Consider the following 14675-nt stretch of genomic DNA (forward strand, 5'->3'; position numbering starts at 1 on the left):
TTTGCTGCTTAGATGACACCACATGTTGTTTTTAGCTCTCAAACGTGGGCATTAAATAATCCACACCAATGTTAATTATACATTTAAATTTCAATATACATTAGGCATGACTTTCAATCTCTGAAATGGCCAAAGTGATCACAGAAATAATTTGATATAAAAATACTAAATTCACAATAAAAAGAATGATGTGCAGGCAGACTTTTATACAGTATACAAATAATCCTAAAACGGGATACAAGGATTTCTGTTATTTGTAGACTGGGTATACGGCACTTGCTGTTCTAAACAAAATTGAAGATCAGACGTGGTCTACAGTGATCATTAGGAACGTGCGAGAGTTCTAGGGGATATCAAGCACAAGAATAGCATATGCAATAGGGGTCTGCAACTAGAGTGATCATTTAGAAGAAAATAGAGACAAGGGCTTTGTGTCCAAAAGAGGAACAGTGTCTCCAAACAGGGACAATGGGGGTAAATCCTTAATTGCCTTTTTCAAGAGAATAAATAAATCAAACCGATAAGAATGTGACAAATTTCTATTCAGCACTAGAACATGCCAAGGAAAAAAAAGAACACTCAAAACACTCTACCAAAAGACGGCTAATTCCCCTTTTAATTGTTCCCAGTATCTGTCTGGTTTTATGGAGGCTGCACAGTTTGCCGACTATATTTAAATCAATCGCACATGGTTTATTAATGAACGAGTTTTATACAATGGATGATAAGAATTTTATATACAATAGGGATCAGTTCATTACTGTGTGCTATCGTCCATTACAAAGAATTAGTTAGTTATTGATTTCCTGAGGAATGGCTTATCTAAATGGATAAAAGATTATTCTTATTAAAGTAAATGACAGAACAAAGTCAGACTTTCTAGAAAAGTGTTATTGTAGCTATTAACAGTTCGCAGTCCAAAAAGATGCAAAATATATATGCTAAATATTTTCAAATGAAACCAATTTTTCATTATTTTACTATAAATCAATGACATATCTAAAGCACAGAGCAATATTCATGAGACTTAGGGATCTATGTACTAATAATTGCCGCGATTATTATGTATCTAACTCGCCGGGGATATTTTCATTTTTAATAGAAATATCCCGGCTATGCACTACGGGGAACTCGCAGGGACATCGGTTGCGATAACCGCTGTCCCCGCGAGTTATATCCCCAGATTTTAGGAGCAGTCTTTTACAGAAGTGAAAGATTTCCCTGGGGGAAGCTGACACTGCACATGCGCACAGTGTCAGCTTCTGGAACTGGCTGGTGGCTGTGGGGGAGAGATCGAAAGATTTCTTTCCTACACCTTGTTGATTTTAAAATGAACCTCTATATACCCCTGCCTATACCTTCTAAAATCCTTCCTATAAACCTCTAAGAATGACGCTAATTTGCGTACACAGTCTGACCGCAAATAAAGACAGGAGTGGAAACTGTGGTTCCAACGCACAAGTATTATTCAGGTAAAAGTACAGTCAGTTACACGCAATTGATACATACACAATTTAAGCGTAAAAGGAAATTATACAGATCCCAAGTACAGTTATACATACGCTGCGCCTACGGACCCAGATATAGACCTCAGACTAGAGACCCTCAGTACATACAGCATTCAGCATGGACTCCCTAACCAGTATTCGGACACATGTATTTATCCCCCCCAGACTAATACAGGACAAAGGGGAAATTTCCTGCTGATGTCATTGGTTCCCAGAGGAGAAGCATATGTTACAACACATTTAACAGGCTGGTTCAAATAGACTCCCCCTGCCTCTAACAGCAGGGGAATCTTTCTAATAACGCCTCCTGTAACATTCCAACAGCTAAACATTTTGTTGCTTGTAAGTTCTGTGATCCGTAACTTGAGTTTGCATGATGCGATCTCTCCACCGATAACACCGGGATGCTGTAAAAAGCGTACGCATCAGAACAAGACCAAACACACCTTGCTTATCATGTATAATACCTTAGTTATCAAAAACCTTTATTTCTCAGCGTTGAAACTAACTTAACTAACTTAGATCATACATTTTGATGCTTATGGAACCTTATGTGTGAATATGAAATGTGTGGGTATTCAGGGTTTGATATAAGGACGCTAGTTAATGTGTGTATGAAGATGAGTGCATTTGTCTCTAACATTTTAGCATGCTGGGCCAGATAGTTCTACATGTCCTGTCAGCAGGCCCTCCCACCTTTCCTGTGTCATTGCAGGAAGCTTGCTTATTTATTCTAGCCAGACCACCCGTTGTGGGCAAATACTATGCAGGAAGCTTATCTACACAAGCCAGTTGTCACCTAGCCACTTGCTTAATGTAATACTGCAAAGCCATTTCTGGAATATATCCCTTATAATGAAAAGTAATGAAATAGGTTTTTAGTGAATCGCCATAACCTATGTTAATGGTCACAGATGCATTCGCATGATGCTAATGGTATTATCGCCACATGTACTAAAATGTGAGTTTATCTAAAATGGCGCTTAGGCGCCCATTTCGCAAAATGGCGTCTTGCGGCCAGTCGCAAGATGGTATCGCTGCAATTCAATTTTAATTTTAACTGATCTTGTCTCAGCCAGTAATCCAGCTTCGACAACCTAGAGCCTCCATAGGCTTACAGTAGTTTACGCCATCTTAAGATGGCGTAAACTACCGGTGCTAAACTCTGAAAAGCTTTGCTTTTTGGAGTTTAGAACATAATGTAGGGGTCAGATAGTAGTCCCCATTGACAATAATGGGCACTGTGATCTGCAGTGCTAATTAGCACTTTGCCGGAGATTTCTGTATTGTATTACTGCATTGTGCTATTAGTATATAGGAACAATACATAAAATTATGCTGAAAATGGAGTTTCTGCATAATTTTATGTAAAAAATGGCTTGATACACAGGTTTAGCGCACCCAGAGGGGGACTTAGGGTTAGGCACCCCCCCCCCCGGGAGGGTTAGGCTAGGGGGAGGGAGGGTTAGGGTTAGGCACCCCCCCTCCAGGGGACTTAGGGTTAGGCAGCGGGGAAGGAGGGGGTTAGGCGCTGTCGGGCTGCCGCTGCCGGGATCTGTTCCAGTGTCGGGCTACCGCTGCCGGGAATCAAACCGCATTTCATACAGTAAAGTATTACATGCATTCATTTATTTATAGGTAAAGGGGCCTATCCATTACCCGACTTTGTGAACAATCCGCATTGTTCACAAAGTTGGGTAATGGATAGCCGGCAAGGACCAGCGATGCGCGTGCACGCTGGGTCATTACCGTCCCCGACTGTCTATTGAACATGCCCGTCAACCTGACGACGCTCGTCAGGTTCGCCATGTTCAGGGATAGGAGGTCGGGCTCCTTCACTGAATGTCGTTCAGTGAACGCCGTTCAGTGCGGTGCCCGCACCTCGGCGACCTGATGGACTGAACGCTAGACGTTAAGACTTTCAGGTCGCCTAATGGATAGGCCCCTTTACACTTTACTGTAACGATTTTGCAACACAGTACATGTTGGCCAACATTTTCCACACCTGGGCCATCATCACTTTCACACATGTTTAACCCTCACACCTCTGAAAAAAGCTGCAATGTATTTGGTGCATTAAATTGCCAGTCTATTTTAGAGCAACAGTGGTAAAAATATAATTTGTAATAGACTCTCACAATGTGTGAAGCCCACAGGGCCCTTTCAGTGAGCAGCACACATAATTACTCTGGTGGCAGCAGAAGATAGAAAAGGTCAGGTTTTACATAGTACACATGTTGATCATATTTGCAAACCAGATTGAGCCTTGTGGTAAATGTTTATCTTGCAGTTTGGTAGCTTACATTAGTAAAAACCATATGTGCAGTTTGCAGTGTGGGATTTACATCTGGCATCCTCTGGACATGTTTTAAACCCTTTTCCTGCAGATGGTCTAATTCAGATTGTCCGATATCGCAGGTGGCTGTGAGGCAGTTTAATGCTGCCAGGCTGGCACAGCAATGGAAGAGGTTTTGGGCAGCAATAACAATTCTAAATATAAACTTCAAATTCAGCCTTCTTAGAGCAGACAGAAAGTAATTAAACTATCTAACTGCTGGTACTTACATTTTAAAAGAAGTACAGGATGTTATAATATTTCAGTTTAATTTATTTTCTGCACAATTAATTATGGATAATCACTTTTCTTAAAGCATACCTCAGGCTGACTGTATATTGTATAGCTTGACATTTTATGGGCAGCACATATACCCAGTCTACTCTTTTATTAGTATCTAGGGACACCACTGAGGCCTCCTGCCCCTTTGGAGGCACTAGTTCCTAGTGGGAACTACTTAGGACTACTATGTGCACGGTGGGCCTGATTCAGTCACATACTGTACATCTCATCCGCATCTGTGTTACGCAGGTTACTCAGATGCAAGTGAGAGCGCCCATAGTGCATTATACCTGTGTGAGGAAGTCATGCACCTAAAAGACAAATTTACAGGTGTGTGTACTTCTTGGTGGGCGGCTTCCCACATTGTGTTCTTCGTGCAGTGGAAATTCTGGCTTGCAGAGGACCAGTGATATTAATGTTTAACATTGAATTTAAATGTCCTGCTTTACCTAAACATTGATGAGTATCACACTTGAGGGTAATGCAGCAATTTTGTTATTATGTTGGTCAGGGCCGTAGCTAGGTTAGTGCGGCCGGTGCCACCACAGGTCAGGGGGTGCTGTTTGGGCCTGTCAAATTTCTGTTTATTATCAATCTTGTTTGTAGCTTCCTCTTATTTCATCCCCAGCATCTCCTGGCCTCTCCTATCTCTTCCCTGGCCCTTCCCCATGAAGCCATGGCCCTTTGAAAAATTAGGGGGGCGCCAATGCTCATTCTGGCACAGGGCACCAAAATGTCTAGTTACGCCTCTGATGTTGGTTTCAGACTTTGAAAAACATCTGACATGAAGAGAAGGGCTATGGTGTGAATTGAAGAACTTGCAAACAGACCCAGATAAGCTCACAATTATTTGAAGGATGCATAAATGAAGCTTTCTTCTTCAGGGTCCATAGGTATCCACAGGGATACCATGGGGTGTGTGTGGTTGGAGTGTGTTTATGCAGTCCTTACCTCTAGTTGTGGAGACCAACCGGAGGAGGCTGTAGTGGGGCGTCTGGTTCATCCACACACCACTAGACCACTGGGGCAGTAAAGTTTGGGGCCAGGGACGATATTGAGGCCAGTGGCACCTGGCGGTAGATATAGCAGTGGGGAGGTAGGCTCACACATTATGATTAATTGGTTATCGAAATACAGTTGTTTGTTGTGGTGACAACTTTGAGACAATTGTCTGTAAACTGTCAACCAAGAGATCTTAGGAATCTATCTGATTTATAAAGATGTTCAAAAACATAAGGGTGTGATTTCACAACCAACTATACTTAGCATAAGTGGTATGTAATTACTATCAAAAAGAGTTTTTTTTTTCTCTGCAAACCCAAATATTGAATAATAAAGATGTAATTAGTATGTTGTAACCCCTGTATTGTTGTCTGATAGATCTCCGTCGGTGAGTGTCACGTTGCTGATTTAACACCTGGAAGTGGCTTAGGGGTGTATTTAGTAAGCAGTGATAAGTGACAGAGTGAAAAGTGATAAGAAAGTGATAAGGTGCCAGCCAATCAGCTCCCAACTGTCATTTTTCAAACACAGCCTGTGAGATGACAGTTGGAAGCTGATTGGCTGGCACCTTATCACTTACTTATCACTTTTCACTCTTTCTCTTATCACTGCTTAGTAAATAGACCCCTTAGAGAGGTGAAAGCGTTTCATACTTTGTCAGTGTAATATCTACTTATACAGAGCCCTTACTAGTTCTGACATTACTGCAGTGTACTGTGTGCTATGTAGACCTGTAACCTCTGTTTCACATTTACTTGCAGAAGAAGCAGCAACTGTTGTGCCACCGGTTTTAACAGGCACCTGTCTGTCAATGGATGGGAGACGACATGAAAATGAAGAGAGCTGGCATGACGGCTGCCGTGAGTGCTACTGTCATAATGGACGGGAGATGTGCGCACTGATTACGTGTCCTGTCCCTGGCTGTGCTAGCCCCGCTATACTTCCAGGGCAGTGCTGCCCCTCTTGCCCAGGTAAATACTTTATACAGTTGCTGTGAAATCTGTCTGTCAGGGGAGACGAGTGTTCCCATAACACACATCTATCTTCTCAATATCTGAACAAGTCTGAGATATAAGGAGCTTTTACTGCTAAGTAATTCCATGTTCTGTCTGCAGAAATCCTTTTGATGTTCATATTATTTTTGGAGGGAGGGGACATGCGGTTCAATCAATTGCTTTTTATTTCTTTTGAATTATCAAGCATCTGTACCAGGTTCCAAACCCCTTGGGCTAATAAATTGTTCCGATGTTCCAAAAATTTGATAACAAACTAATCCTAATCCATTGTTAAAACGAAACATGAAAAAAAGGGATTGATTTACGGGAAAGCTTTTGATAAACAGGGGCTGTAGTTTCTTACCTCTTTGTTTTTCTATTGATCACTCTACATAACATGGTGAGGCTACAATGAAGATGAAGTTTGAGGAGCTAGCTCTTGAACACAGTTGAAATGTGTAAATTCTAACTGTCCGTTCCCTCTTGTTGCATAAACAGACACTTGCACTCTCATCAGTATTTTATCTTCAAATACAATTTATTGCGTGTACCAGATCTCCTATCCTATATGAGTACCACATAGACTTATAGGGCAAAATTGAAGGGGCTTATTTACTAAGAAAATGTGGAAAACTATCTAGCACCATGATTTACCATTTAAACGTTTTAGAGGCAGCTGATGGATTTTTAGCAAAAGGGCTCTCATCAGTCAGGGTACATTGATAGATGCACATGTTTTCAACAGACAGTGGGCTTTTCTCAGTTTGATATATAGAGCCTTTAGGGTTGTTACAAATCCAGATACAGGAGTGCAAATTTGCTTCTGGACAACGTGATGAGTGCAGGAAAAGGTACTGCCTGCTTTTGCATGCAGCACAGAAATAATGGACAGTTTTATTTTCACACTGCAGTTTAGAGTTAAACTACAACCTGCCTCCTTCCCAACTCTAAAGCCGGTATCCAATTAGCTGCGGTAAATTACACGGCTAATTACCTCAGCTGGGCTATCCAATTAGCCACGATTCCGGCACTTATCGGAAATTTTGTTTCGCCTGTCCCAGGCACGCAAAATCAAATCCGTGATAAGAGGCTATTTTTCATAGGCCCGTGACTTTTGACAGATCCTGTGTGTTTTTGTGAGAAAAACAGAAAGTTTTTGGATGTAAAAAACGGGGTTAAATTGGATAGTACGAAAAAAAAAAATCGTCAAAAAGAAAATATTTTTTGCTTCCGAAAATTTTTTGCAGCTAATTGGACACCGGTCTCTATCTGTCCCCACATTTTAAATGTGGAGTGCAAGGTTTTAACAAGATTCAGACTTGCACCTCCCTGAGGAATTTATCCCTAACTCTAAATAAGACCATAGGGCCTGATTCTGAGTCTGATGGAGCGGAGTCCGTGTCTGCGTCTTTTGCCGGTCACATGTCTGCGACTTTATGCCCTTGGATGTACACTTGTAGCTCTACCAGAGCCGGTAGAACCACGTATTGCATACCTCTGCTCTGTGCAGACAGCAGAAAGCAAACACATTACTGTTGTCAAACTAAATACACTGGAAAATGAATCTTATGGTTTTTCTGTGTCCGAATGTGCTAGGACACGCCCATGACACTTACATAGCACGCCATAGGACGGAACATTTCTGTGCATCTGAATAGCCACCTCAAAATCGCTCAACTCCGTGTGCATCGCCATTGCGTCCAACTCGCCAGGGACGTTTCAAGAGAGGAGGGGGCCCGTATATGTCCCTTCCTCTCTCTCCGGCATTCGGCTGTGCAATGAGTGCAGCGCCGCACCAGTAGACTCGGCACTAAAGTGTGCCCAGAGTCTACAGCGCATGCACAGGTCTCTACTGCTCAAAACACCGGGAAAATGGCCGCGGCGGCCAATTTTCCAAACTATTTTGACAACGCTGATGGCAGCGGAGTGGTACGTATTAAAAATATGAGTGCGGTGCGGGCCCCCCTGCCCCGCACAACCTGCACCCATTATAAAACCGCCCCTGCAACTCGCCCATATTCTTTATTAAAAGGCAGTCAGACAGACAGCAGTGATTAACTAAATCTCATCCTGTTCAAGGACCTTATCTATACTGCTAGAAACCAATTGAGAATCAGTTATTCCTTATTTGAGTAATTCCCCTCTTAAAATATAAAATTCCAGTTATGTGCGTTAGAAAGATTATTATCAGGGGAAATACTTTGATTGATATTCTAGCCTACTTTATTTGCTGTTTGCTGCATCCCTCTTATTCCACAGAAACCATATGATTGATTTTTCAGTGCATTTAGTTTGACGATTGTTATGTGTTTACTTTCTGCTGTCCATACAGAGCAGAGGTATGCAATACCGAGTCTGGCAGAACTACAAGTCCTAGAATGCACTGACAACCAATACACTACCAAATCTACCAGTATCATCAATAAATATTCAAATGTGTATATTTTAATTTGCTAATAAAATGTTTAATTAAATGATGGTAAAACTGGCAATCCAAATCCCTTTGCTCATCGGCTAACAGAAATAGGAAAGGGGGATGCTGAGATTTGTTGTTCCACCAAGCTTGATAATCACAGGTTGCCAAATTTTGGTTTAGCGCAATCCACTACTCTTATGTATAATTTAATGATGAACATTGTAGTTACGAGTAATATTTTTTAGTTAAATGCTGGTAATGCAGACCATCTGCATCTCTTGGAATTGCTGATTGATTTGTTATATTATCCCAGACTAGCAGCTATAGCAGAAGCAGGAAAAAGGGGGAGGAAAGTGTCTTCTAGCTACATTCATCTTTCTTGGTGATCAGCTGAAATGCGGTTTGACTTCAGGAAAAAACGGAAAGCTTAAGAACAATGATAGACTGATTAATGTTACTGCCCTGCCTTACTTAGTATTAGCTATGGCAGTGCGCAGTCTGAGTCTTTGGAGAGCTTGGCTGAATCCTTAAAGTTGTAGAACAAAGGGAATTTAGCCTCTTTTACATTGCATCCCCTTATTCAGTCTGAACCTTCTCTGCTAATGATTGTCTTCCGAGGTAGCTGCGGGACTGTAGATAGTGAAATAAGAGGCGCTATTAATCAATGCCAATGAAATGCGTAAGACGCAACAGCTTTCCGAGACTCATCCAAGGTCACAGGATACTGAAAGCCAATGTTTTCCAAGCCTGAGCCACAGAGCTGTTCTGCCAGTTTATTTTCAATAGTTGCAGAAAATAACTTTCTCTGAATGCCGCTCTTAGATTATCTGTCAAATAAGCACCATTTTCTAATCGCACCTTATAAATCAAATGCAGCAAACAAAGGCTGTCAAGTAGCTGTATTTATACAAGAGACCTGTGGCATAATTGTGTAGTTTATGCATAGAGCGCCTCAGCAAATTGCAGTCTGACTGTGCCCTCTGCCACCTGTCCTAACGGAGATAAATGAGGACCATCTGCAGCTGCATAATAAAACGAGCAACATAAACGTTTGACCTAATTATTATTAATAAGCTGTTATTATACCAGAATTGTGCTGCAAGTGCCCCGTGCTGTTTTGTACACTAGGACCAAATGCTGATGGTTAGCTCACACAGAGGCTTCAGGCTGGCGCAGCAGAAGGTTGTGCTATCTGCTCTGCTTGATATAAACCATTCCAACTGTCCAAAACAGACTACACAACAAAAATAGAATTAACTGAAGGCAATGTGACAAAATAAATCAAGTACTTGAGACAATTTGGCTTTCAATGCTCTGGCATTTATAAAAATATTTTTACTCAGTGTGGCTGCTTCTGAGCCACACGGATCTTTGCGCACGTACGCAATTTACACATTTTTGCTTATGTCCGTCCTATTTGGCTTTTTTAGGGCGGGATCTGGGTGGTGATAATGTGAGTGCCTGGAACTGCCATGACTTGTGGGACTGTCATGGGAGTTTTGCGGGCGTGTGTATAAAGATTTGTGCATCTTAGTAGTGCCTATGCATCTTATCATTCACCTTAGTAGTGCCTATGCATCTTATCATTCACCTTAGTAGTGCCTATGCATCTTATCATTCATCTTAGTAGTGCCTATACATCTTATCATTCATCTTAGTAGTGCCTATACATCTTATCGTTCACCTTAGTAGTGCCTAAACATCTTATCATTCACCTTAGTAGTGCCTATACATCTTATCATTCATCTTAGTAGTGCCTATGCATCTTATCATTCATCTTAGTAGTGCCTATACATCTTATCATTCATCTTAGTAGTGCCTATGCATCTTATCATTCATCTTAGTAGTGCCTATGCATCTTATCATTCATCTTAGTAGTGCCTATACATCTTATCATTCACCTTAGTAGTGCCTATGCAACATACCATTCACCTTAGTAGTGCCTATACATCTTATCATTCACCTTAGTAGTGCCTATACATCTTATCATTCACCTTAGTAGTGCCTAAGCATCTTATCATTCACCTTAGTAGTGCCTAAGCATCTTATCATTCACCTTAGTAGTGCCTATACATCTTATCATTCATCTTAGTAGTGCCTATACATCTTATCATTCACCTTAGTAGTGCCTATATATCTTATCATTCACCTTAGTAGTGCCTATGCATCTTATCATTCATCTTAGTAGTGCCTATACATCTTATCATTCATCTTAGTAGTGCCTATACATCTTATCATTCACCTTAGTAGTGCCTATATATCTTATCATTCACCTTAGTAGTGCCTATACATCTTATCATTCATCTTAGTAGTGCTATATATCTTATCATTCACCTTAGTAGTGCCTATACATCTTATCATTCATCTTAGTAGTGCCTATATATCTTATCATTCACCTTAGTAGTGCCTATGCATCTTATCATTCATCTTAGTAGTGCCTATGCATCTTATCATTCATCTTAGTAGTGCCTATGCATCTTATCATTCATCTTAGTAGTGCCTATACATCTTATCATTCATCTTAGTAGTGCCTATGCATCTTATCATTCATCTTAGTAGTGCCTATGCATCTTATCATTCATCTTAGTAGTGCCTATACATCTTATCATTCATCTTAGTAGTGCCTATATATCTTATCATTCACCTTAGTAGTGCCTATATATCTTATCATTCACCTTAGTAGTGCCTATATATCTTATCATTCATCTTAGTAGTGCCTATACATCTTATCATTCATCTTAGTAGTGCCTATGCATCTTATCATTCACCTTAGTAGTGCCTATGCATCTTATCATTCATCTTAGTAGTGCCTATGCATTTTATCATTCATCTTACTAGTGCCTATGCATCTTATCATTCATCTTAGTAGTGCCTATACATCTTATCATTCATCTTAGTAGTGGCTATATATCTTATCATTCACCTTAGTAGTGGCTATATATCTTATCATTCACCTTAGTAGTGCCTATACATCTTATCATTCATCTTAGTAGTGCCTATGCATCTTATCGTTCACTTTAGTGGTGTCTATGCATCTTATCATTCACCTTAGTAGTGCCTATGCATCTTATCATTCATCTTAGTAGTGCCTATATATCTTATCAATCACCTTAGTAGTGGCTATTTATCTTATCATTCACCTTAGTAGTGCCTATGCATCTTATCATTCATCTTAGTAGTGCCTATATATCTTATCATTCACCTTAGTAGTGGCTATATATCTTATCATTCACCTTAGTAGTGCCTATACATCTTATCATTCATCTTAGTAGTGCCTATGCATCTTATCATTCATCTTAGTAGTGCCTATGCATCTTATCATTCATCTTAGTAGTGCCTATACATCTTATCATTCATCTTAGTAGTGCCTATATATCTTATCATTCACCTTAGTAGTGCCTATATATCTTATCATTCATCTTAGTAGTGGCAATATATCTTATCATTCACCTTAGTAGTGGCAATATATCTTATCATTCACCTTAGTAGTGCCTATATATCTTATCATTCACCTTAGTAGTGCCTATATATCTTATCATTCATCTTAATAGTGCCTATACATCTTATCATTCATCTTAGTAGTGCCTATACATCTTATCATTCATCTTAGTAGTGCCTATGCATCTTATCATTCATCTTAGTAGTGGCTATATATCTTATAATTCACCTTAGTAGTGCCTATACATCTTATCATTCATCTTAGTAGTGCCTATGCATCTTATCGTTCACTTTAGTGGTGTCTATGCATCTTATCATTCACCTTAGTAGTGCCTATGCATCTTATCATTCATCTTAGTAGTGCCTATATATCTTATCATTCACCTTAGTAGTGGCTATATTTCTTATCATTCACCTTAGTAGTGCCTATACATCTTATCATTCATCTTAGTAGTGCCTATGCATCTTATCGTTCACTTTAGTAGTGCCTATACATCTTATCATTCATCTTAGTAGTGCCTATACATCTTATCATTCATCTTAGTAGTGCCTATACATCTTATCATTCACCTTAGTAGTGCCTATGCATCTTATCATTCATCTTAGTAGTGCCTATGCATCTTATCATTCATCTTAGTAGTGCCTATACATCTTATCATTCACCTTAGTAGTGCCTATATATCTTATCATTCACCTTAGTAGTGCCTATGCATCTTATCATTCATCTTAGTAATGCTTATGCATCTTATCATTCGTCTTAGTAGTGCCTATATATCTTATCATTCATCTTAGTAGTGGCAATATATCTTATCATTCACCTTAGTAGTGCCTATATATCTTATCATTCACCTTAGTAGTGCCTATATATCTTATCATTCATCTTAGTAGTGCCTATACATCTTATCATTCATCTTAGTAGTGCCTATACATCTTATCATTCATCTTAGTAGTGCCTATGCATCTTATCATTCACCTTAGTAGTGCCTATGCATCTTATCACTCACCTTAGTAGTGCCTATGCATCTTATCATTCATCTTAGTAGTGGCTATATATCTTATCATTCATCTTAGTAGTGGCTATATATCTTATCATTCATCTTAGTAGTGCCTATGCATCTTATCATTCACCTTAGTAGTGCCTATGCATCTTATCATTCACCTTAGTAGTGCCTATGCATCTTATCATTCATCTTAGTAGTGGCTATATATCTTATCATTCATCTTAGTAGTGCCTATGCATCTTATCATTCACCTTAGTAGTGCCTATGCATCTTATCATTCATCTTAGTAGTGGCTATATATCTTATCATTCATCTTAGTAGTGGCTATATATCTTATCATTCACCTTAGTAGTGCCTATGCATCTTATCATTCATCTTAGTAGTGGCTATATATCTTATCATTCATCTTAGTAGTGGCTATATATCTTATCATTCACCTTAGTAGTGCCTATGCATCTTATCATTCATCTTAGTAGTGCCTATACATCTTATCAATCATCTTAGTAGTGCCTATACATCTTATCATTCATCTTAGTAGTGCCTATACATCTTATCATTCATCTTAGTAGTGCCTATGCATCTTATCATTCATCTTAGTAGTGCCTATGCATCTTATCATTCATCTTAGTAGTGCCTATACATCTTATCATTCATCTTAGTAGTGGCTATATATCTTATCATTCACCTTAGTAGTGCCTATATATCTTATCATTCACCTTAGTAGTGCCTATATATCTTATCATTCATCTTAATAGTGCCTATACATCTTATCATTCATCTTTGTAGTGCCTATACATCTTATCATTCATCTCAGTAGTGGCTATATATCTTATCATTCACCTTAGTAGTGGCTATATATCTTATCATTCACCTTAGTAGTGCCTATACATCTTATCATTCATCTTAGTAGTGCCTATGCGTCTTATCATTCACTTTAGTGGTGTCTATGCATCTTATCATTCATCTTAGTAGTGCCTATACATCTTATCATTCATCTTAGTAGTGCCTAAGCATCTTAATAATATATGCAAAAATAGATATTTGAGAAACAGGAAGCATGTCCACTGCCCTGCAAAAATCCTCAATGCATCCCAGCACTAGGTTACCACCATGGGCAACCTTGCTATTGGGATAACCATTCCTTGGCTGGTCAGCTCCTCTTTTAGAGGCATGTAAAAACACAGAATCAGGGGTGAAGCTAGACTTTCTGACACCCAGGGCAAAGCCTCTACCCCCCCTGGAAAGAGTAGTCACTCTTGAAATGTATGCAGGATAAGAGGAAAAAAATGTTAGTCTTGTTACATTAAGTGCTTGCTGCATTTATTATGTGGTTCTGTGGTATCTATAATTTTCAACAGAGCATGCAGGTTCATCTGTCTCAAGACTCAATGGATAAGTATTGTCGCTTATTCTACACTACCTCACCCATTATAGCGCATAATTATAGCAGAGTAACCACCCCCGAAGTCCCAGAGTAGTAGATAGAGGTAACTAAGATCCCTGCTCATTACATCAAAATAAAACTACACAAACAAAGCAGCAAAACACAACATTATTAATAAAATGAAAATTTTAATAAGCATTCATCTATTTTATTATTGTAAATAGGGGAAAAAAGGACAACATTTAAATTATAAGAGTTTCATTTTTTTCCTGCATTAAACTAAATTACCTATGTGCACAATTGTGGTGTCTGAC

General features: G+C 39.4%; 1 protein-coding gene across 2 annotated transcripts in view; it reads left to right on the plus strand.

Moving 5' to 3' along the window:
• The window catches only part of CRIM1 (cysteine rich transmembrane BMP regulator 1), an 836765-nt gene that overhangs the window by 720277 nt on the left and 101813 nt on the right, over positions 1-14675 (plus strand). For both annotated transcript variants that reach the window (XM_088474447.1, XM_088474446.1), the window contains exon 11: positions 5889-6098. In XM_088474447.1, coding sequence (XP_088330573.1) covers positions 5889-6098 — 210 coding nt within the window. The remainder of the gene's footprint in view (positions 1-5888; positions 6099-14675) is intronic.

The sequence above is a fragment of the Taudactylus pleione genome, unplaced genomic scaffold, assembly GCF_031769625.1.
Source record: "Taudactylus pleione unplaced genomic scaffold, aTauple2 ptg000154l, whole genome shotgun sequence".
NCBI lineage: Eukaryota > Metazoa > Chordata > Amphibia > Anura > Myobatrachidae > Taudactylus > Taudactylus pleione.